Source organism: Podarcis cretensis, assembly GCF_951804945.1.
Source record: "Podarcis cretensis genome assembly, chromosome: 2".
NCBI lineage: Eukaryota > Metazoa > Chordata > Lepidosauria > Squamata > Lacertidae > Podarcis > Podarcis cretensis.
Window position 1 is genome coordinate 62,514,695 of NC_137171.1, and position 22,611 is coordinate 62,537,305.

Here is a 22,611-nt window from a genome sequence, read left to right on the forward strand (position 1 = left end):
TGATTGTAAAAATTCTCATTCCTTTTATCTGGCAAAAAACAAACTTAACTCTCTCTGTTTTATTGAACTAACCCTAATATTGAAAGACAGAACTAAAATACGTTTGAAAGTCAAGACCGCTGTTGTTGTTGTTTAGTATTTCTACAATAGGTAGAAAAAGCTTTTACTAATGTTACCCATTTATTTCTGATCACATTTTGGTACCCTTTAACATGAAGAGTTGTTATTATAGGAAACAAGCTATTTTTCACCATTTTGAATTGTTGACTTTTTTGACACTTGTAGGCATTCAGCATACAATGTTAGGTTTTGTTAATCACAGAGGAAATGAAAATGTTCAACAGATTTGTATATTGGAAAACATCCAAAATGATATATGTATATGTATATGTATATGTATATGTATATGTATATGTATATGTATATGTATATGTATATGTATATAGGCTTCACTTACCTTAAGAGGAAATTGCAAAACAGGCATTTTCTTAACATCATTTTTCACTAGGGAGACATGCAAGTTACATTCTAGAAAACATTATAAAAAAACACTAACACACTGGAAAGAAGGTGGTGTGTTGCTCTAAGCTCTTTAAGGGCCATTTCATTCATTTTGAAGAGGCAAATTCCAGGATTGCTACAGAGTTAACCTGTATGATGTATATTTGTTTACATTCTTGCTTCTTGTTTTATTTATGTAGGCATTTGTGTAATGCCTTTCAGGGCTATATAGCCCTTTCAAGGCAGTTCACATCATAAAATAATGGGAAAAAGTAATTTCACAAACAGCAATAAGCACACTTCCCGCAGGAGGGAGTGTCCTAACAATTGGGCCACCTCTTTTTATTTACTTGACCACCTTAAAGTAAAACGTTTGTACCTGCCAGCCTGATAGACCATGCTAGTGGTCCCTCACACTGGGTCTTCAAGGTCAGGAAAATTCATATGGGTTTCCCTGGTCCCAAGCCATTTAGAGCTTTAAAAGTAATAACAATAGCAGTACAGAATCACAATTAAATATTCCAAGCAACTGGACAGATGCATTTTTATCCAGCTGAAGCTTCCAGATAGTCTTCAAAAGCAGCCCCACGTAGTGTGTGTTATCAGTAATCTAGTCTGCCTGTAATGAGGAGATGAATTATTGTGGCAATATCTGCTGTATCGAGATGGCGGTGCAGCAGGTGAATCATCCAGAATTGATAAAAGGCGCTCCTAGTCACTGATGCTCTTTGCACCTTCATGGATAGTACCAAGTCTGGGAGAACCCCAGTTATTAAGTACAATAATCCCTCATTTTATGCATAGGCTCAGTTTCAAGTATTCCATGCATACATGAAAAATTTCATATACTCTCAAACCCTTGGAGCCTCTCTATGGCTAACGGGTGAGGGAGAGAGACAGAGAAATGCAAGTACTCACACAAAAGCATGGTAGGCAGCTTAAATGCTCTTTTGTGTCAGGTCTGCTTGGGGTTACATGGTGCAAAAAGAACCTTTAAGCTCTCAACCTTGCTTGTGACTTGTGCAATTTCAGCCAGCCCACCTTCAACTGCATATTGTTAAAAGTGCATAATTCAAATGCACATAAAACGAGGGATTACTATACACCTAAAATGTTAATGTGTGAGAGTGTATAGGTGTTAATGTGCTATCATGTTATAGGTTAGAGTAAAATCCCATGTACAATTCTATGTTGTTCTTTTGCATAAAATGTTGTTCTGCTCCTTTCCAAGAAAACTTACTTTGCAGGCTACTGGTTCGCATGACAAATGCACAGACCACAGAATGATAGCAGCCAGTGCTTTGCATGGTAAGTAACTTTTATCTGTTTCCCCTTTCAAACTGAAGAATCATGTTTTGCATCAGAACAAAAATAAAGTATTTCTGACTTCTATCAGTCCATCCAAGCTGAATCAGCGATTTTCACAGTTCTGGTGCAGATCTTTTGCAGAAATCAATTGTGCTTTTAGCTTGAGATTCTATTTTAATCTTTTTTTGTGGTTACAGAATATTCATATTCTAGTCTGAACCCTTAATAGATGCAGTATCACTCGAGGGGGGGATAGACTGTTCCGTTTAAGATATTTACTTGTGTGCTTTGTAGTCACAAAGACATGTGCAATTATTAGATAAGGGGTTGCTAACCTCCTTTGGCTTGAGGGCCACTTTCACCCTTGGTTAACTCGCCTGGGTCTGTATGCCAGTGATGGATGCCATCACCTGCATGTACACACACAGAATGGACCCAGCCACACACAGCTCCCACTCCTCAGCTGATCTGTGCAGACCAGCAGAGGTGCCGCGGTTATTGCCCCGTCCATGCTCATCAAATGTTTGATCTGATTGACTGGGAAGCAGCAATTCCCATTCCCATCAGGGTGCTGGGCTGGATGGAGAAGTTTAAACAGGGTCTACTTCCCCCCACTTTTTGCTGCTGCTAAATCAGAGGGATCTTGGGGTTGCGTCAGGGTCTTGGGATTGGGGTTACACTTCCTTGGTTTGAGATACTTTGTACATGGATACTCCAGCACAGGACGGAGGAATCTTTTTCGTTTGTAGGGCATTTCCCCTTCCATCCTGGGCAACCAGGGGCTGTATGCAACTGGTGAGTAGGGCCACAGACCAAAGTGAGCGGAGCAACAGATGTACCTCTAAGCTGTATCCCAGCCGTTCAGAAGTCAGGTGTTTCTCTACATCTGCACATCCATCTCTCCATCTAGCCAACCAAGAGACGGATACATTCCGAACAGGCAAAGCCACTTTGGGGTGGGGTGGAATAGGGCTGGCGAAGAGCATGGTCTGAGCAGAGAGTCTTGTGGTCTGTGGAGAGTCTTTAAGGATCAGATAGGGAGCCTGGATTTTGGCCCAGAGGCATGAGGTTTCCCATCGCTGCTCTACTGTATCAATAACTTAGGGTCTTGCTAAATGATTTGCCAAACTTTGTTCAGCCATCAGTTATATATTAAATTAGGAGGACAGTAGAGATGCAACTTTTAGCTGTGTGTTTCTGTTATGGTTTTAAACACTGCAGTACAAGATGCTAAAAAGAGCTGCTTTTTCTGGTTGTGGAAGAGCAGTGCAACATACTGGCCACAAACTGACAGAGCTGGCAAGAATTTTAAGAAAGGTTGGGCTGCGATGCCTTAAGGACCGTCATGAGAATCGCACCATGAAGTTGTGGAGTAGCAACTTGTCCTTTGGCATTCAGAAGAGACTTTATAGCCCCATTTGCCATGGATCCACTTGCTAAAAAGCACATGTGCAGGTTCCTCTAGAGTTCATGGCTGTAGAATTGGCTGCAGGCTGTTGTACAGAGAGCCTGACTCTAGTCTGTTCTGCCATCTTAAATTATTGATCTATGAAAAATGGAATAATCCTCATAGGTGTCACAACTTTTAGAATTATTTTGGAATGTACCGTATTTTTCGCACCATAGGACGCACTGGACAATAGGACGCACCTTGTTTTATTCAAGATCTATTTACAAAAGTATTGTAATTTGGTAGAAGGCTAAGAAGGATGCTAGATCATAAATAACTGCCTACCATTGAATTAGATTTGAATTTGACGATAAATGAGATTGAGGAAAATATAAAATTTTTGGAGAATTATTAGATTAAATTAATTTAACGAGATTTAAGAATGTAAACAAGATGATAAATTGCTGGAAAAAGGTCATAATGATGTAAGTGGGAGTGGGAGACGTGAGGGAGTCCAAAGAAGTTTTGAAAAATGTGTTATGATTCATGTTATATTGTTTATCATTTTTGCATTTTGTATTTAAAAAAATCTCAATATATATATATATATATATATATATATATGTGTGTGTATATATATATATATATATATATATATATATATATATATATATAAAAGGACGCACCTTGTTTTAGAGGGGGGAGAATTTCCCCCCTCTTGTTTTCCCGCTCTAAAACAAGGTGCCATTTAAGGTGCATTCAGGTGTGCACCGACCCCTCTCGCTCTCCAGGCTTCAGGTTCCTTTCGACCTGCTCTTTGGGGCCCACCACCAGCCCCAAAGATACAGGTTAGGGAGCAGCGGAAAGGCGCAGCGGAGAGGCTCCAGCCATAGCCGCGCGTCACCTCTCCAGTCGGGAGAGGGTCGCGGGGCTATGGCTTCTTTTGCCCCGCACCCGCTCTCCCGGTTGGAGAGGTGACACGCGGCTATAGAGGCTCCAGCCATAGCCGTGCGTCACCTCTCCAGCCGGGAGAGGGTAGCGGGGCTATGGCGTCTTCGCTCCATAGGACGCACACACATTTCCCCTTCATTTTTGAAGGGGAAAAAGTGTGTCCTGTAGAGCAAAAAATACGGTATTTCAACAGAGGTTAAAAAAAATGTAAAGTAGATTTAAAACTCAGGAGAATACTGGGTCAGTTTTTCACACACACATTTTTGAATTCCTTTTGTATTTCCTAGGGAGAAAGCATTATAAATGCTTTGGAAAATCTTACATTAGTTGTCACAGATTTTTGATAGTATTCTGATATCAGACCTTCACCCTAGATGGCCTAGATGGTTCAGGGATGAGCAAGGAAGACATAAGTTCTTGTTTCACTTCCATCCCTCAGTGCACAGGGCTTGCAGAAAAATACTGTAGTCGTCTGCGCACCTTGCTGAGCTGCATTATTGAATCCTGTGGGATTTCTAAGCAAATGTAATTTGAATACATCTGCAAATTCCATTTTTTATCAGCTCCTTTAGTGGGAAAAAATGAAACGGAGCAGGAGGATTTTAATATGAAAATATATTTCAAATAAGTCTTGTGTTCTTCACTTGCCTCCAGTTAAACTACACAGTGGGTGACATCCGGTATTAGTCATACTTAGAGCAGACTTATTTAAATCAATAGGTTTACTCTGATTTTGATATTGCCTCCTATTTCTATGAGATATCTAAAGTTTTCACATTGCTATAGGCTTCAATAAGTGCTTTAAGAAAGTACATTAGACATTTCAAAAAAGGAAGATTTGTATTCAAGTATAATCTTCAATACAGTTTTTTTTTACTGTTGCAGATTTGCTATTTGAAAATCTATCTCTGCATCATCAATACCATCTGATGATTTGTTTTTACATTTCCTTCCTCCACACATGCATGAGAGCACACAAACAAAGACCACTCTTGAAAAAGCCTTTTCAAATAAGAATTGTGATTTGCATTCCCTGGATTTTGTTTTAACGCTTGACTTGTGCTTGGCACTCATTTTGCCAATCTGTGTGCAGTATTTTCTTACTGTGATAATCTATCAAGGCATTCATAATACCTGAAAAATGCATTGTGAACAGCTTGCTTATGACTATTGATGTGTGGCCCGGGACAGCTGGTGGAAGTGAGGGGGAAATCATGGCTGCTGGAGCAGATAAAGAAAATGAGTTACTTGGAAGGACTGAGGCTGGTTTGGGGTAGTGCAGAGAATAGCAAGAATTACCCAAGTTTTATTTTGAAGGTCAAGGCATTTATGCCAGTGTGCAGCTCTTGGAGCCCAGAATCCAGATAGGAATGTTTATTTTGGGGGAGCAGCAGCACCATGTATGCTGCTGTACTGATAGGTCAATGTCTTTAACTATCCAGAATGTTTATGCATTGGTCATTGGAGTCTGTGTGTGTAAGACACAGAATGGGGGAGAGAGAGATAGAAAGGAAATGATTTTTCCCCCGACAGTGTGATAGGAGGCAGGGAGGAAAAGCAGGAGGGCACAGCCTGGGATGGCAGGAAAAGGGTAGAGACCTTGTTGGCTGCTTGGACATATGAAAAAGTAAGTTATAGATGGCAGAGAAATGGAGATGTATGAACAGTCCTTTATCTTCAGGGATCGACAATAGTGATCCCCTCAACCCCTGCCCAACTCAAGTCACACCATTAAGTTCCAGCATGTTCAATGGGAGTTATCCCAAATTTTCAAAAAGAACCATACATTATTTCCCAGGTAATTGCATCCAGTCCTTTTTGAAGTCATGGGTGGTGACATTTGCACTATGACTCAGCCACCACATCCACTTCTTCACATCAAGGTGGCACCTACAGCTGCAGCCACGCTAGATGCTGACAAATTAGGCAGCACAGCAAGCATGGCTGGCAAGTGTCCTCCTTTGTATGAGAGCCCAACTTAAATGACAGTGGCAAATGCCTTATCAACAGCAAGTACTGCAAAGTGATTGTGTGGTTGGGGAGAGATGGAGGATGTTCAAAGGTTGTTACTACATTCCATGCAGTATCATCTGTCTGCACTACAGGGGACTGCTGCAAAATAAGAGAAGCAGAACACATCAACAGCATCTACACATTCTTCCAGATTCCCCTCCCCAGGGCAATCTCCATGTCCACTGAGCAGGTAGGAGATGTGCAGTTGAGTTTGCATCAAGGTACTAACAATGGCTTACAAAGCCCTAAATAGCTTGGGACCAAAATACCTGCAGGAGTGCCTCTTCCATTACCAGCTAACTTGCTCCTTAAAATCAGGATGCAGGAGGAGCAGAGCAATGATAAGGAAGATGGCCCAAAGTGGCAGCGAGCAAACCTGCTGATCCACTGTTTAATCCACAAAGCAGGCAGCACCAACAGGGCTTCTCCTGTTGATTGTAGGTCCCAAGATTGTTGATATTGATAGAGGGGCTTTTTAAGCACTCTGATTCCAATTACGACTTGATACACTGATGCTAACACCTTGAAGGGAACCCGGTAGTTCACTGGTGGGCAGAACAGGCATGCTGGCTAGGGCAAATAGGAGTTGGAGTCCAAGAACATTTGGAGGGCCACAGGATTCTCAGTTGTGGGGCATTTATGATGGTGACTGCCTAATACTGCTCAGAGCAGTAGTTGGGGCACTGTTGCTTCTGCCTGCCATTGCCACCAGAAGGTCCTGTCCAAGGCCCCATAAGACGTGAAATGGGCCCAGCAGCCAATGCTGCCTTTCAGACAAAGTGATCAGGAAGGGAAAAGAAACAGGCCCATGATGGCCTGGGCCAGGAAATAAGTTTTCTTGACTTTTTAAGAAAAACCTTGCATACCTAAAAACCTTGCATATACAGGCACAGCCAGTATAATTGGAAAAGGAAGACCTAACCAACTTTGGGATGTGAGTCAATCCAAGATGACTTTGTCCAGAGGGCAAATTGGATTAAACTGTGTAAATGCACCTGTGCTCACAAGATGTCACTCATTCTCACCTGTTCACAAGTCACTCATAGGAAGGAAGCAGTGTGACTATATCTGCTTAATCAAATATGTATATGCTGTGTTTTTGCTTTACTCCGAAAGCACACGGTTTCTAATTTTCATTGCTTTAGCTAGCAAGAAAACAAAGGTTGGTCATTGAAGTGGTCATTTGCTGTCACATTGGTTCAGTATTTCACTAGTGAGCAAGTAAATGTCCAAAAAGAAATCTTTGGCCTCAAAACTGAATGAGATTTAAAAGAAAAGAAAAGAAAATACAGTATCACTAATTCCTATCATACCATGGCTGAAGTGGTGCATATAGTGCTTATTGTAAAAGGCTAGGTATATTCAGCCATTGTGAAGTGCCCCCATCTTAACAATAGACTATTGAAAAGGTAAATGAAGCTCAGACTGTTTCAATAGTACCACTGTTGACGGGATCCAGTCAAAACCATCCAGCAAGCAGTGAGTTAACTAACCAGCCCTTTGGAAGAGGAAATGGAGGGTTGTGCTGTCTGATTATATTGACAGCCACTGTGGGCATATATTAAGGAGCAGAAAAGTCATAGCTTCAAAGTCTGTGTAGCTTTGTAGCTGTCTCGCTTTTGTCTTGCAGTTTCAAGATCCAGCATGCTGCATCAGATAGCCTTGCTGGCCACTGTTACTGTCCTGGGAGTCTTGGAGCAAGGTAAGGAACATGCCACTACTATTAGAGACAAGTTTAATATCTCTTTTTAGGCAATATAAGCCAAATAAGATCTCTCAAGTTAAATAGGAAATATGTACCATTGATGTAGCTGTTGGGAGAAAAAGATGGACTTTAAAGTCTAAAAAGATAATTGACTTGCAACTCTTGCCTTATATTTTAGAGCAGCAGGGAATGGAAACTGGATTGTAAAGCCATACTTGCAATGTTGATAATGGTGTAAACAACTTTTTAAAACATTTGTTCATTAGAATGACAACAATTGCCTGAAGAAACAAAATGGTAAGAAGGGTCTGGAAGATTAACTGAACTAAATCAAAGGGATAATTTGCTAGGGAATTTAGGATTCTGTCATGGGAAACCTTGAGTAGTAACAAGATGATTTAAATCTCTGTCTCCAGGAGTTAGAGCAAAATACTGCATAAAGTGAGGTACATGGAATGTAAAGTGTCCCTATTGCATCCTAGCAATTTCATATGCAACGGCAGATTAATACATAAAAAGGCACTCAAATCAACTTTATTCTTTTTGCATAATGAGCAGGGGAAAGAATAATGATCAAGACCGTTCAAATCTGGCAACAATATAAAGAGACTTTAATGTGTACTTGATAGATAGCAGCCTGTTCCCCCCAAAAAACAAAACAAAAAACCCAACCCTTTAGTTGTGGTATAAACTGACAGTGAGATTTGTTTTTAATTCCTGAATTGACAGCTTGACCAATTAAAAATGTCAGCTAGAGTGGTGTGTTTATTGTGTGCTGATGTATAATATATGAAAGTCTGTTCTGGTGATATGCTGGGAACTGTCTTACCCTTTTTTTAAAAAAAAAACCTGTTCATACAAGTGGGGTCTTCATATGAGGGGATAACATGCAGAGCAAACTTTCATGAGTTTATGATTCCCCTTACAACAAAAGTAAAACTGCAGGTTGTAGGGTTCCCCCCCAAAGAGGAGACTAATCTCAGAGGAGCTGATGAACCCCACATCATGCAGTTCATGTGAGTAAACTGCCTTTTTTGTTATTTTTTTTATTTCAATTGTCCTAGCATATTTTTAGGAACCAGGTTTGAGTATTAAAAATAGAATTGTAGAAAATAATCGACTTGATGGAAACCTGATGGCAAATCAGCAGTGTGTGTCCTTTAAGACTGAACCTAATTGTAGTAAGTAAGATATTTTGGCACCTCAGGCAAACCATAAAGTGGTGCCCCACCTCCCAGCTAGGAAAGAAGGGGTGACTGAGTATGTACATCAGCAAGAAGCAACATAGGGATCAGCTGCCCCTGTGGATCCTGCCACTTGAGGTGGTTGCCTCACCTTGCCTCAGGGGTGGGCCAGCTCCAACTAACAGAATTTGTGGAGGCCCTGCCATTCCTTGTTCCAGTCCATCAGGCATGTCTCCCCTGTGCTACTCTGGTTTTCCATTCCCCCCCCCCAAACAGTCGAGTCAGTACCTCACTGGGCTGCTCCTTGGTTTCTTCCCTCAAGATTTTTTTTCCTTTTGTGGTACTTCTGCAAACTTTGGGGTTCCTCTGCATTTGCTGATACCTCCAATTTATGCATGGCTATGACTGTTTTGGCATCTTAAGGAACTGTACACATGCCTAAAAGGTAAAGGGACCCCTGACCATTAGGTCCAGTCGCGAACGACTCTGGGGTTGCGGTGCTCATCTCGCTTTTTTGGCCAAGGAAGCCCATGTACAGCCTCCGGGTCATGTGGCCAGCATGACTAAGCCGCTTCTGGCAAACCAGAGCAGCTCACGGAAACGCTGTTTATCTTCCCGTCAGAGCGGTACCTATTTATCTACTTGCACTTTGACATGCTTTCTAACTGCTAGGTGGGCAGGAGCTGGGGCCGAGCAACAGGAACTCACCCCGTCGCGGGGATTCGAACCACCGACCTTCTGATCGGCAAGCCCTGGGCTCTGTGGTTTAGACCACAGCGCTCCCTCCCCACAAAAACAAAAATAATTAAGTGCTTGTGCAGGAAGCCAGAGCGATCTTATCTTTACCTTGGAAAGGCAGTACCCAGGCTAATATGAGTCATATTTTCTATCTTTTGGCTTTCCCGTTAAAGCCTGACATCCTTAGTCAATTAATAAATCCTTCCCTTTCTTTTCTGGAATAAGTCAGTGCGGGTGGAGGCAGAGAAACATGAAAGTCAGCTGAGGAATGCAGGTCTTATAGAGTGCTTTCTGCAGCAGCTAAAGTATTCCTTAAAGGCACTCACAGTTAATAAATATTGGTTTATTCAGTTCCTGAAACAGCTAGGCTACTTTCCTGGTAAGGTAATGGTCCTCTAAGCATGGGCCATTAAGGTGACAAAGGAAGTCATAGTTAGAAAGACAAAGGCCAGAGTTGAGAGTTGAATTATGTGAGCTAGAAGCTAGATGCTGGAGCTTCCGGGTTGGCGCCATCGCCGAATGGCGGACTCTCTCCGAGCTCCGGAGGGAGCCTGCTCGGCAGGGGCTGGGTTCTACCGTGTCGGCGTTGCGGGGACCCTCAAAAACCATGGGCGCTGAAACCCATGGGCATGGTGACTCGGCGGGCACCGTTTGTGCCCCCGACCCGCGAAGGAGCCTTTTTAAAGGCTACGGAGCGGGTGCCGGGGGGGTGTGGTGCTATGAGTCCTCCGCTTCCCCTGCCGAGCGAAGCCGCATGCCATTTGGCGGAGAGCACTGACTTCTTCTATTGAAAATTCGGATCAAAGAACAACCCATGAGTAATTGGAAACTGGACTTAAAAAGGGAAAAAAAAATTAAATTCGGAGCAAGCGGGGGAGGTGCAAAAAGGAAGTCCGTCTCCCCCCTGTCGTAGAGGATCTAAAGCAAAGGATTTAACAACTAAGATCGAGTGCTACCTTGGTTTGATAAAGTTACTAATTTCACGATGGAAAATTATAAGTGGGCTGGAGGAGAAAAGTAGAATGTGAGCTAAAATGCAACCCCCCCCCCGGGAACCGGGAGCGATTGGCGAGAGCGCCGGGAGAGGAGAAATAGAGGCTTTGACAGCTGTCAAAGGAGCTGTCAAAGCTGAAGAATAAAAAGAGAACTTTGTTACGAGGACTTTGCCGGTTACATTTGTTACAAATTAGATATAAATTGTTTGAAACAAGGAATAACAAGTTATTTTGACTGTTGGGTGCGATCTGGAAGGAAACTGAGCTACTACAATCCCTCTAGAGGGGCTGTGGGACATTACAAGTATTGCTGGCATGGAATTTGAATTGGACCTTTTATCTCCTGGGAAACTGCAAAAATGGAACACTATTTTGTCTACAGAGGTCTCTACACTAAAGGAGACAATAGATTTATCTATTGAAGAATGGAAGGGACTTGACGTAAAGTTTTGTTCCTGAATAACAAAGCCTCTGTAGGGGATTTAGAAGCTTTTGGAATTGGAACATTTTTGCAGTGGAGCAGGGAAAGAAACCAGAGGAAAGTGAGGAGAGAGAATAATAAGAACAACATGAACAACAAGAACTGGATAAAGCTGGAAGTGGGAACATTTGGGACATCCAGACTTGAAAGGCTTAAAGAAACAAAATTGGAGTTTTTACTCTTAAATATAGAGATCTGGATGGAAAAAATGGACCTTTTTGAGACAGAGTTTTTCCAAGATTGGACGTTTGAAATTAAAGATGATCAAAAAGATGGCAAAGACTATTAAAAAGACGGCAAAGTGGACTTGTGAAGGATTTTGGCTTAGATGTGGGATCTTCAGGATGACAACAGGCATTGATGGACATTGGGGAACGCAACCGGGAAAGGGGGGAGGGAAATTTGGAATCCAAAGGGTGTTAAACTATATTTTATTCTTTTTTCTATTCTCTTTTATTTTAACCTATTCTGCATATTAAAGCGGGGAATTCGTGGAAGGGAGTGGGGTCGATTTTGGGGGAGGGAAAAATATTTTTAACATTGGGTTAATTATAATAAGTTTAAAATTTGGGGTAAGAACTTGTTGAATCTATTTGGAAGAATTGGAATACAAGAGGGGGTGGGGTGGGGAAGTCCTGGAAAGATGTCAATGAATACAAGGTTACAAAATGGATGTTTTATTTCATTTCTTTTTTCTGTTATATCTGAAAATGTTCAATAATAATAATAATAATAAAAATGGAAGCTAGATGCTGGCAGGTGGTGCATCTGGGAGACATAGCCATGCCTGATTTCTGTTGGAATCCAAGGCTGTGGCTTTGAGGGAAGCAAGATCCTCTTGGGGTGATAATGCTGTGAACCCCTCCATCGTAGGCTCAGGTTGTAGATATGTGTAAATAAGCCTTCTATCATAAAGACACCACAGTCTCCAGAGTCCCTCATTTCAAAGGAAACACAAAGGTAAGCACCTTTAACCCCTGGAATTTCACACCGCTTAGAGATTAGGACAGCATGCAGCGATATGAATGAGACATGCAAGTTATGTGGAAAAATAAGAGAGCTGAGAGATCGAGGAGTCAAATTGGGAAAGGGGAGCTGAAAGACACAGTGGAGAAAAAGGAGCGAGAGTAGGCACGAAGTGAAGAAGTAATTTGTAAAGAATGTCTAGAGCATGCAGTAAGATAAAAAGGCTGGAGCAGGAGCATGAATAAAAGTCACACTAAAAGCCTGAGGAGATGATGATAGAAGAGATGAAAGTGGCCAGAGAAATGAGCTAAGCATTACCAAGAGATGTTTTGGAGAGGAAGACTGAATCTGAATATAAGAGAGGCAGAGTGCTGGAGTAAAAAAAGGACATAAAATTAATATAATCTAGGAGAAATTGATTCAGTGCCTGCCCTGCTGTCAAGATGTTGTGCTGCAAGGGCACAGCTCCTAAGCACTTAAAAGAAAGCAGTCAGCACTGAGATGGAGGTCATGGAGAAGGGAGCAAAATCATTGGGGGATTTTGTTTAACAGAGGGGCTTGGTGGTTGTTTTTGAGATATAATCATGTGTATTAACTTTTGTATTTGTGATTCTCTGTGTTTTCGTAAGCTGCTTAGAGGTTCTGGTGCAGGCCATACACATACCCAATTAAATATTCAAATAAAAAAAGAAGACCTTCCAATTCAGAGTAGGGTGTGCGTCCGTCCGTCCGTGTCCCCTTTCCATGGCCAGGGTTTAGCTCTTGCATCTCTTTTCCCAGAAGCGAAGTACCAGGGTGTATAGCAATTGCTGTTAAAGTTTTCACTATTAGATACATTCAGCCCTTTAGCCACCTAGTTCTCTAGTCATTATATCTTGACTGCCCTCCATGGTTGACACTTGACAGTGCAATGCAGACTGAGCAATCCCAGAGACCATACAATTCTGTGTCTATGTTGGTACAGAAATGGAAAATGCAGGGAGTGGGTGGGCAGGAGATGGAATGGGTATCTTGGGAGAGCATGGCTGGTTGTCACTTCACAGCGCAGGACTCAGGTCTTGATTTTATTGGCCTTCTCGTGTTAATATAAACCACAATGCTAGGCTAAGGGCAGCTGGGAGCAAATCTGTGCAATTGTGTTTCTAAGAAGCGATGGCCTCATTGGCTTGATTCTCTGCTTAATTCAGTGGTCTTGAGGGGCTGCTGAATTATAATTATTATAATTTCACTCCTTATTAGAGACCAGGCATCCTCAACCTTGGTCCTCCAGATGCTTTTGCCCTACAACATCATGATCCGTAGCTAGCAGGACTAGTGGTCAGGGATGATGGGAATTGTAGTCTCAAAACATCTGGAGGGCTGAGGTTGAGGAAGCCTGCTAGAGACTGTCATTCAAGAACTGATCTGATGACGGTGCCAGTTCCATTAATGAAGATAAAAAGGGAGAGGGAGATATTACACAGTCAACCATTTTTCTTAATCAAGTGTATATCTCAGGTTTTCACCTCTTGATTAGGGTAGATGGAGTGGAATCAAAATGTTAATTTAAATGTTGTCATTTTTCTAGCTTTCACTGCTGGGAAAGAAAATGTACAGGCTGTTTCAATTAAATGTTTAAAAATGTGAAAATGGTTTGGGTATTAGGGACCAAAACAACAGAGTTTTGTGGCCCCTTGAAGACTAACAGATTAAGTGTGGCACAAGCTTGGGATGGAGAAGCTGTGGCCCAAGATGTTCTTGGACTCCAGCTCCCATCATCTTCACTTGGCATGGCCAGTGGTCTGGAATGATGGGAGTTGTAGTTCAACAACATCTGGAGGGCCACAAGTTCCCAATCCCTAGGATAACCCTTTCTAGCTTAGAATCCACTTTGTCAGGTACATGAAGCATAATCTTCAGTTGGCAGGCTACCTTTTTGCATTTCATTGCCACTGAACTCCAACCTTTACCTGTTTTCCCCTTTTATAACTGCATGCATCTGAAGAAGTGGACCTCCCTGTTCAATGGAAATTTTACTTGTTTCTTTTCCTAGTTTTTGGTGGCACTGGTTAGCCTGTTTTTGAGCCTTGAGCCTGTTTTTGTTTTATAGTTCTGATTTTGTGGTTTTACTATTGATAATGAGGTTGTTGATATTTTACTGCTATCTTAATTGTGTCTTGTAATTATACTTTTTTTTTATTTGCCATCACTTGTGATAAAAAATGGTATACAAATACATTAAAGAAAGGAATCTTTTTTTAGGTGCCACAAGGTGTCTGTCCCTCTTGTTTGTTTGCTGCCACAGACTATAATGGCTCCTCCTCTGAGTTATGAGTCTTCATGCAGGATCTATACCCATTTCTGTTTTACACTTATTCCCTTGATATCAAGTGTTTCAAAGCAACCCAAAGCAAAACTGTGAACCCAAAATGAAGTATGCACACTAATCAACAACATAACATAAATCTGCTCAGATTGCACAGTTTAAGCCTCTTGCTGAGAATTGTGGGTTTTTGGCTGCACAATTTTAGAATTTTTCAGGCACCTTTATTGCTGTTGAGAGGAAGGCAAGACCAGGATGATGAGACTAAAGGTTAGTTTGCAAATGGATGATTCTGTAATGAATGAGACTTTCGTTTATTACTCTTGCAAGTGAAACGTGAATGGTGTTTGCTAGTGCAGATGAGCAAACTATGGGCATACTGCTCATCATCCACTGTGCAACTAGCTGCTATTGGTTGTTATTTAGTGTAATAAACATAATTTAAAAAACAATAGAGAACCCATTGTGCTTCATTGGGTGAAATAACTGGCTTTTCTTTCCTCCTTGTTTTACTTCCCATCCAGCCTATTTTGCCATGCAGGTGATCTACGTTCGGCGGAAGTGCAAAGTCTCTCCTCCTGTGACTTCAGGTCCACCAGAATTTGAAAGGATCTTCAGAGCTCAGTAAGTTAACCTGCTTCCTCCTTCCCTTCCTTTCCCTTCCATGCCACCCTTCTCTATAATATAATTTTATTCCAGCTTCCCACCCCTGGAGATGTGAATCTAGATTACTCCAAGTAGACATATCTCCCAACGGCATACTTCCAGTCACGTGGTGACATTGGTTACCGTACAGTCGTATACTTAGTTCCTAAACCATACTTAGAACCAACTTCTATTGGCACCAGCAGCTGTAATTCTGTAGACATGTTTTATGCGATCAGGGTGTTAACCAACCACATACTTCCTCCGCCCCCATTTCAGTCCCTCCAACGGGCTGCATAGACTGGCAATGCATCATCTCCAAACGTTGCGTTCGAAAAATTCTTAGAAGAGAGTTGCATCAACAGGAGATGCTGTGGTCTTGTTTGGGGGTTTCCCACAGGCATGTGGTTGGCCAATGTGAGAACAGGCAAAGACATTTTGATGAAACCTTTGACCAGTTTAAGAGACACTGACATGCTGGTTGGCACAGATGAGGTGCAACCACATACACTTTGCTCTTCAGACTCTTCATATACTACTACTTGCCGTAGTTGTGTAACAACTGTGTATTATACTCACTGATTTCATGTCTGTGTGATGTGACTACAAGATCACTGAGTTTGAACACCAAACCTTCCATACATTGCAACATTTGTGGAACAAATAGTCTTCACACTGAGGTCCAGCGCCGAGGGCCTTCTGGCGGTTCCCTCATTGCAAGAAGCAAAGCTACAGGAAACCAGGCAGAGGGCCTTCTCGGTAGTGGCGCCCGCCCTGTGGAACGCCCTTCCAGCAGATGTCAAAGTGATAAACAACTACCTGACATTCAGAAGACATCTTAAGGCAGCCCTGTTCAGGGAAGTTTTTAACGTGTGATATTTTATTGTATTTTTGGTTTCTGTGGAAGCCGCCCAGAGTGGCTGGGGAGGCCCAGCCAGATGGGCGGGGTATAAATAATAAATTATTATTATTATTATTATTATTATTATTATTATTATTAAGTTTTCGGCAGTTCAGTGAATGTTTGGCATTGAAGTGATTTCGTGGCCCTTGTGATTTTGTCCCTTGGGTAGCATTTTGGCCAGCATGCAGCTGAATTCTGATGGCAGGGAAGAGCAAGCTGTGACTGGGAGGCTCTGCTTAGTAAAGAAATCCTACCCACTCATCTCTGCACAGCTCACTTGACCACCTACTCTGGTTTCTAACTGACACTTTCAAAGGAGATGCTAAAATTGCTTTTAGAATTCCGCAAAGACATCACGACAGTCTGCATTCAATGTATGAAAAAAGGGATTGTTATTATTTTGCATTTTCTCTTTCTCTTCTCCTCACTCCCACCCCACAGCTTTTTATTTGGGAGATGCTCCAACTGCAGGAGTAGAGCTTTTAAATTCTGCAGAAATATGAACACCTTGTCGTGGGTTCCAATTAACATTCATTTTAAAGGTAGTAAAGCTTGCCATAGACTAACAGTGATGGTCATATACCCCTGTGTCCACATGGGAAGTCACAAAATATATGGTGGGGGGGGACAGGTAAGTTCTATCAGAGAAGATGCTGCTGTTTTTACACTGAAATGATAACTGCTTAAGAGCAATCTGTACTTCACACTGACAGCCCCGTATCTTCAAAGTTCAAGGTAGGAGGGGACAATTTGCTTTGAGCAAAGGACAGGGAGAAATAGAGGGCTTCACCTTTCCCTTATTGGATGTTTCCCTTTCCCTCTAAACCCTCCCTTCGGGTTCTAGACCCATTTTTGTGAAGTAAACATGTACCTGGAACACAGTTGTGGGCAAAACCTGCTACCCGCAATTTTAAGAGGAAAAGCAAAGTAGCCTTCACCTCTCCAATGCAAATTTTCTCTCCAGTGGGACTTTTATGAGAGCAAAGAGGACCATAGGCCTTTATTGTACACAGCTGCAGTATAATATGTAATTTGCCTCTCAGCTGAATGTAGCCGCCTGCAGACTTTGCCATTCTAAAAATAAGCATCAGTCCACCCGCATCTGTTCATAAACAGACACACATGTGTGTCATTTAAAATTAAATGGGCTCTACTGTGTCCACCTGTATCTTATTCAGACTTTTAATGATTGATGTGTGCACTGGTAATCACCAGATTGGACTACTGTAACATAAATTTACATCGGCCTGTCTTTCTGAAGACTGAATTGAAACTTCAGTCAGCTCAAAGTGTGCTAGTATGTCTCTCTGATGGATACAGTGCAGAGGAAGCAGATACTACCTGGGCCAAGATAAGTTCATTGGCACAATATCTTTTTTCTGGGCAATTTCAAATCTGAAATGACCTAAACTCTAGAATACATTGGGGAAACAAGTGCCCATTCCCACATGCCAACCTTATCCAAGATCTGGCTGACTGAAATAAGGGGCAGGGCCTGCAGGGCCTTGGGAGTGGTGGCACCTATACTCTGAGATTTCTGCTCTGTAGTGTACCTTAAGAGCACTGTTTGGAGATGGTGGCTAATCAGATTTGTTTTATTGTCCTGCTGTTTTGAATGGTTTCTAATGGATTTTAATAGCTATTTCATTTTATTATATGTTCTATTTTATATATTTTTTGTTGGGACTGTCTCATATTTCTGCAGTGACTTGTCCCAAGGGCTCCGTTGTGCCACAGTGCGAGATTTAAAATGATTAAATAAACCTTGTGTTGTTCTCCCACCTCAGTCCCCTTTATTCAGTTCTCCAATGGCAAATATGTCCACCTCTGTTAAAACTGCAGTTCCGTGATACTACTGCTTAGATCTCTTCCCTCTTGGCTTCCTGTCTGCTCTTACATCCAGCGTGACCTCTTCATCCTTTCTCTTGAAAACCTTCAAGCAGTCCTTGCCCCCGCCTCTTTTCTTTCATCCCATCACGCTAACCTTTCAGAGTTCCTTGAGAGTGGCAAGCATACAGGCAGAAGTGATCCAGTCAGCACAGCATACATAAGACTTTCAAAAAGACTCCCCCATTCAGCTTAGCCGTCACAGAACAATAAGCAAGTTCCTCTTTTGGATCAGTAACTGGTTACAGAACAGAGAGCAGAGAGAGTATGCATCAGTACAAACTTCTGGGAATGGAGGAAGTAGAGCCCCCCCCCCAGGCATTGGGGTCCATGCTTTTTCTTGGCTGCTCTGAAGTTCTCCGTTCACAACCTCCACTCTTCTTACCTCTGAAGCTCTTCTCCTCTCAAATGACTCTACCCTTTCCCCCTTGCTGCCCTGTGTGTGCTTCAAACTGCCTCTTAGAACACTTGTAGGGTGCCAGCTGTTCCTTCAAATTTCACCTCTCCTTTTCCATGAATGCTTTGGCACAACCTCCTTTGACCAAACTGCATATAAGCCTAAATATGTGCATCACTGTATAGAGTTGCCTATGTGTCCCTTGTTATCTGTCTCCTTTGCTACCCCCACCCAGTTCCTCCCTTGTCTCCCGTTTGTTGAATTTTTGAATGCGAGCCCACTGATGTTTTTTTTCTTAAACGTAACACAAGGTGCATTGATGGCAGTATATAAGCATAGTGAATTACATAGCACAAAATTTTCCCTGTATTTTCAGTATCTCTCAGCAATAGAAGCAACTTCTTTGTTCCTTTTTAACGAAAATCTTAGATTCTCTGCATTCAACATGAGTTCCTTGCTGCCGTTCCTCACCCGCCAAGTACCAGAGTAGTATGGCCACAATCGGATAGTACCTGGATTCTTCTCCCTTGTCATGTTCATGGCAGTGATTGAGCATGTCAGAGCCTTGCATTTGCCTCATGAAATGTCAAGGAAGCATTAAGATAAGCCTTTTAGATATTCCAAATGAATTGGTACCAACTTTCACCTTCTAGCTAGAGGTCAGGAGAGAAAGGTTCTATTCCAGCCTTCTCTCTGACATCCTCATCTCAGGGAAGAGTTTTCTTTGCAGGGACATTCAGTCATGTAAAATGTCCTAAAGTGGTACAGCCCAGACATGGGCCGATTCTCTGCAGTGTGAACTAGACCATAGTGTTGTGGGTTGGAGATAAGGATATTGTGCCCAGTGTGGGGTGCTTCATGATAAATCCAGTCATTAAATAAGCTGGTTAGGAGGGATATTATCCAGGGTCTAAGCCTCTGTTGTGTGTCATCTCCTCATCCCCAAACTACAGATTGATTAATTAATTGTCTACTTTGTTTTGTTTAGAGCAAATTGCACCGAATACTTCCCAATATTTCTTTCACTTTTGTGGGTGGCTGGAATCTTTTCCCATCAAGGTAAAAAGCAAACCTTAATTCATAAAACTCTTAATGTGAAAAGCATAAAACGTTTTTGTCAGCTAAGCTGCTGCCGCTGCGCTACGTACGCAGCTGCAAAATGATGTTTGTTGCTACATAAAGAGTGGCACTCAGCTGCCGTGTCATCTCAGTGCAAGAGTTCTGCTTGTGCAATGGGACTTCCCCCCACCCCTCTTCCCTGTCTGGTGTGGGAGTAGGAGAGAGGGAGAACTTTCTCTTGGGCAAGTAGAAATCATCGTGCTGGTGGAACAAGACACTTAAGTGTTCTGTTGGATTTCACCCTATGCTAACATTATTGCATATTTTGAGCAAAGGGTTCAAGACTTCTGCTCTTTAAATGAGGTGGCTTCATGCTTCAGGTTAGAAGTGGGCAACTTATTTTGCTTTTGAAGATCACATGTGATGGGTGGCCACTCAGGGGCCTCATTCCACTGGGCTGATCTTGGCCGTTGCCTGCACATAGATGCTTTATGTCTCTCATCTGCAGACACATGCGCTCTCTCGCTCACTCACACATGCACACTCTGTCGCTTGCACACATTCATGGTAAACATGATTGCTGCAAGTGTCTTTCACTGCAAAGTGTGACTAATATAACCTGTAAGTCATGATCCAATCAGAGATACAGGCACACAGGGGGTTTAAGATGTTAGTATCCTGTCTGTACTTGACTTGCTTGCTGCAGGAAGCAGTGGTGAAACTACAGCAGTTGTTTCTGCCACATGTAATGTGTGAAGCCACTCTAACATGTTTTTACCCTCAGTTTTGCTTGCAAGTTTGTGAAAGGGTGAAAACAAATGCTCATTTGAGCCACATCTAGAAAATGTTTTGTGTAGCATGTGACATAATGGCCCAATCCACATAGCAAGTCCTTTCCTCCCCAAATTCCCTTTGGTTGTGGTAGCATGGTAATTCCAGAGCCTAGGGGGAAAATGTTTAAAGTTCCAGGAAAGTCACTATGCTGTCAGGGGAGGGCTAAGTAGAATCCTTCTCTTCTGACCTCTAGCTGGGAGGTGCTATGACATTCCAAGTTGGTGCTGATTGATTTGGAAGACTTCAAAGGCTTATTTTAATGCTTTTAATGCAAAAACAAGAATCCTGTGGCAACTTAAACACTGACAAATTTAATGTGGCACAATAGCACAGGATGCCTTCAAGTAGTGATGGTGTGATAAATAGTTGTTTTCACTATTAAAGCAAGGCTAATGCAGGGGCTGTTGTGACCTCAGACTAAAGGCCTCCTGCTTTGCTTTGGTTCCCTTCTCCAAATAACTGATGGATGTGGACTTCTGCAGAACTTTGTGTGCTTGGATGTATCTTGTGAGTTGCTGTAGCATAGTGCTTAAGAGCATGAACTGTAAGCGTAAGCTTTTGATGGGTTTTTTGTTTGAAAATAGGGTCAATCTTCCCGAGTCTTTCCATAATAACTACTTTGATTGTCTCCTCCTATAGTTTTGGCTGCATGCTGTGGGGTTCTTTATCTGATTGCTCGCTATCAGTACTTTAGTGGATATGCACGATGTGCTCAAGGAAGGTGAGTTGTTCTAAGCACAATGCTCTGTGTTTTTCAGTGTGCCAGTCAGCTTCTCTCTCAAATAGGCAAGTGGCTGTCTGCCACCTCTGGATATTAGCTGGCATCTGCAGTCTTACTGGCAGCCTAACCTTGTATCCCTTCAGGCTACTAATAGGGGGCGGGCATACAGAGTCGACTGCTCTTCCATACCAAACACATTCCTTACTTATAGAAAACTAAGTATCAGGGGGCATTACCGTTTTCCTGGCATCTAGATTTCTATGTGTAGGCATGTGTTGTAGTTTCTTGATGCAGAGGTGCATTAAACCCATGAGCTCCAACTGCAGCCTGAAATATTACACCCCACAAACAGACTGACCACTTTACTGAGAGCAGTACCTTGCTCCAGCAACCACAGGTGGCTCACATTCTTGATCTCCTTTTTACAAAACCTCTTTGGAAAACCCCACAATCCTGCTGTTCCACAAGTGTATCATTGCATGTGGCCGAGCGCTGGCAGCCCTGCTTAAGGATGTCCCATGCCCTGCATTCATTATAGAGGCGTGGGGCTTGGACTTGACTGGTGACTTTCTTAGGAAAGAGAACAGGAAGGGGGGTCACTGGACAGGAGCTTCATAAGTCCTGTAAGTAACTGTATGGTTACATCCCATACAGGTCCTCCTTGGCTCCCAGTTCCAACAGGATCCTGTGTTATATGGAAAACTTTCTATTTGTTGAAATTCTGTTTGGTGTTGTTATCAGAAATGTCCAAATAAATTAGAAAAAGATTTAAAACCAGATTTAACAAATGGTACACATGAGGTTGTGAGAGCTAAAACTTTTCTATACTTTCAAACTAATTGCAGTTGTCTCAAAGTCTATTTATCATATTACTATGGAAATCATCACCCAAGAGAAGCTTTTAATAAGTGTCACAACGGACCACCCGATCCTAATAGTAACTAGCATCTTGTGTTCTTGTTCCTCCCCACAGACTCGCCCCCTTGTACCTCAGTGCTGGAGTTCTTTGCATTCTTATCGGCTTGTCTGTGACAGGGCTCCTTGTCTATTTTGTGCCACTCCCACGTTTTCTATTCCCGAAGTGAGCTTCTGAGTCAGCGTCTACTGCCCTTCTGCTGGTAAATTATCCTGCTTATGACACCATAGGTTTCAACTTTCATTCCAACATTCATTTCATTTCTTTAAATTAAAATGATTGTACATATTTCTTTTTTAAAAAAAGCAATTTTGTGACGGTACATTTCTTAGCTGTGTTGTGGTTGCAGCAGTTTTTACATTAAAAGTGACATTGGGTCAACTTCAACTAGCAGGAGAGAGTGAGCGAGAGATTTAGAGTAACAATTATTTGTATGCGCCAGCAAGTTTTGGGAGTCATCAGTGAGCTCTGAGGTGGCCAGCCCAGTTTGCCTCTCAGAAACTCTGCTCCAACATGATGGTTTCTAAACAGTATCTGTCATAACCAAGCTGTGAATTCCTGTCTGAAGCAAGAACTTACGGAATTTCAGTTTGTTTTGGAGCTTCTCTTTCCCCCCCTCTTTGAGGTTTTTTATCAACCTTTTCCTTTGCTTGAACCTTTTCTTGCATGTGGCTGCCTTATACAATACATTTAACTTAGTAATGTCTTCTGTGT

General features: G+C 42.2%; 1 protein-coding gene across 2 annotated transcripts; it reads left to right on the forward strand.

The window, feature by feature from the left end:
- Nucleotides 1–430: 430 nt before the first annotated feature.
- Nucleotides 431–22,188, forward strand: LTC4S (leukotriene C4 synthase). Of its 2 annotated transcripts, none has more exons than XM_079966502.1 (6): nucleotides 431–1,809; nucleotides 7,794–7,865; nucleotides 15,059–15,158; nucleotides 19,356–19,426; nucleotides 20,900–20,981; nucleotides 21,955–22,188. In XM_079966502.1, the coding sequence occupies exons 1-6, from the start codon at nucleotides 1,710–1,712 to the stop codon at nucleotides 22,064–22,066; spliced, it is 537 nt and encodes a 178-aa protein (XP_079822628.1). In that variant the 5' UTR covers nucleotides 431–1,709; the 3' UTR covers nucleotides 22,067–22,188. The 2 variants fall into 2 exon arrangements, with proteins under 2 accessions (XP_079822628.1, XP_079822629.1); XM_079966503.1 differs by lacking the exon at nucleotides 431–1,809 and adding an exon at nucleotides 6,481–7,097.
- The last annotated feature ends 423 nt before the right edge of the window (nucleotides 22,189–22,611 follow it).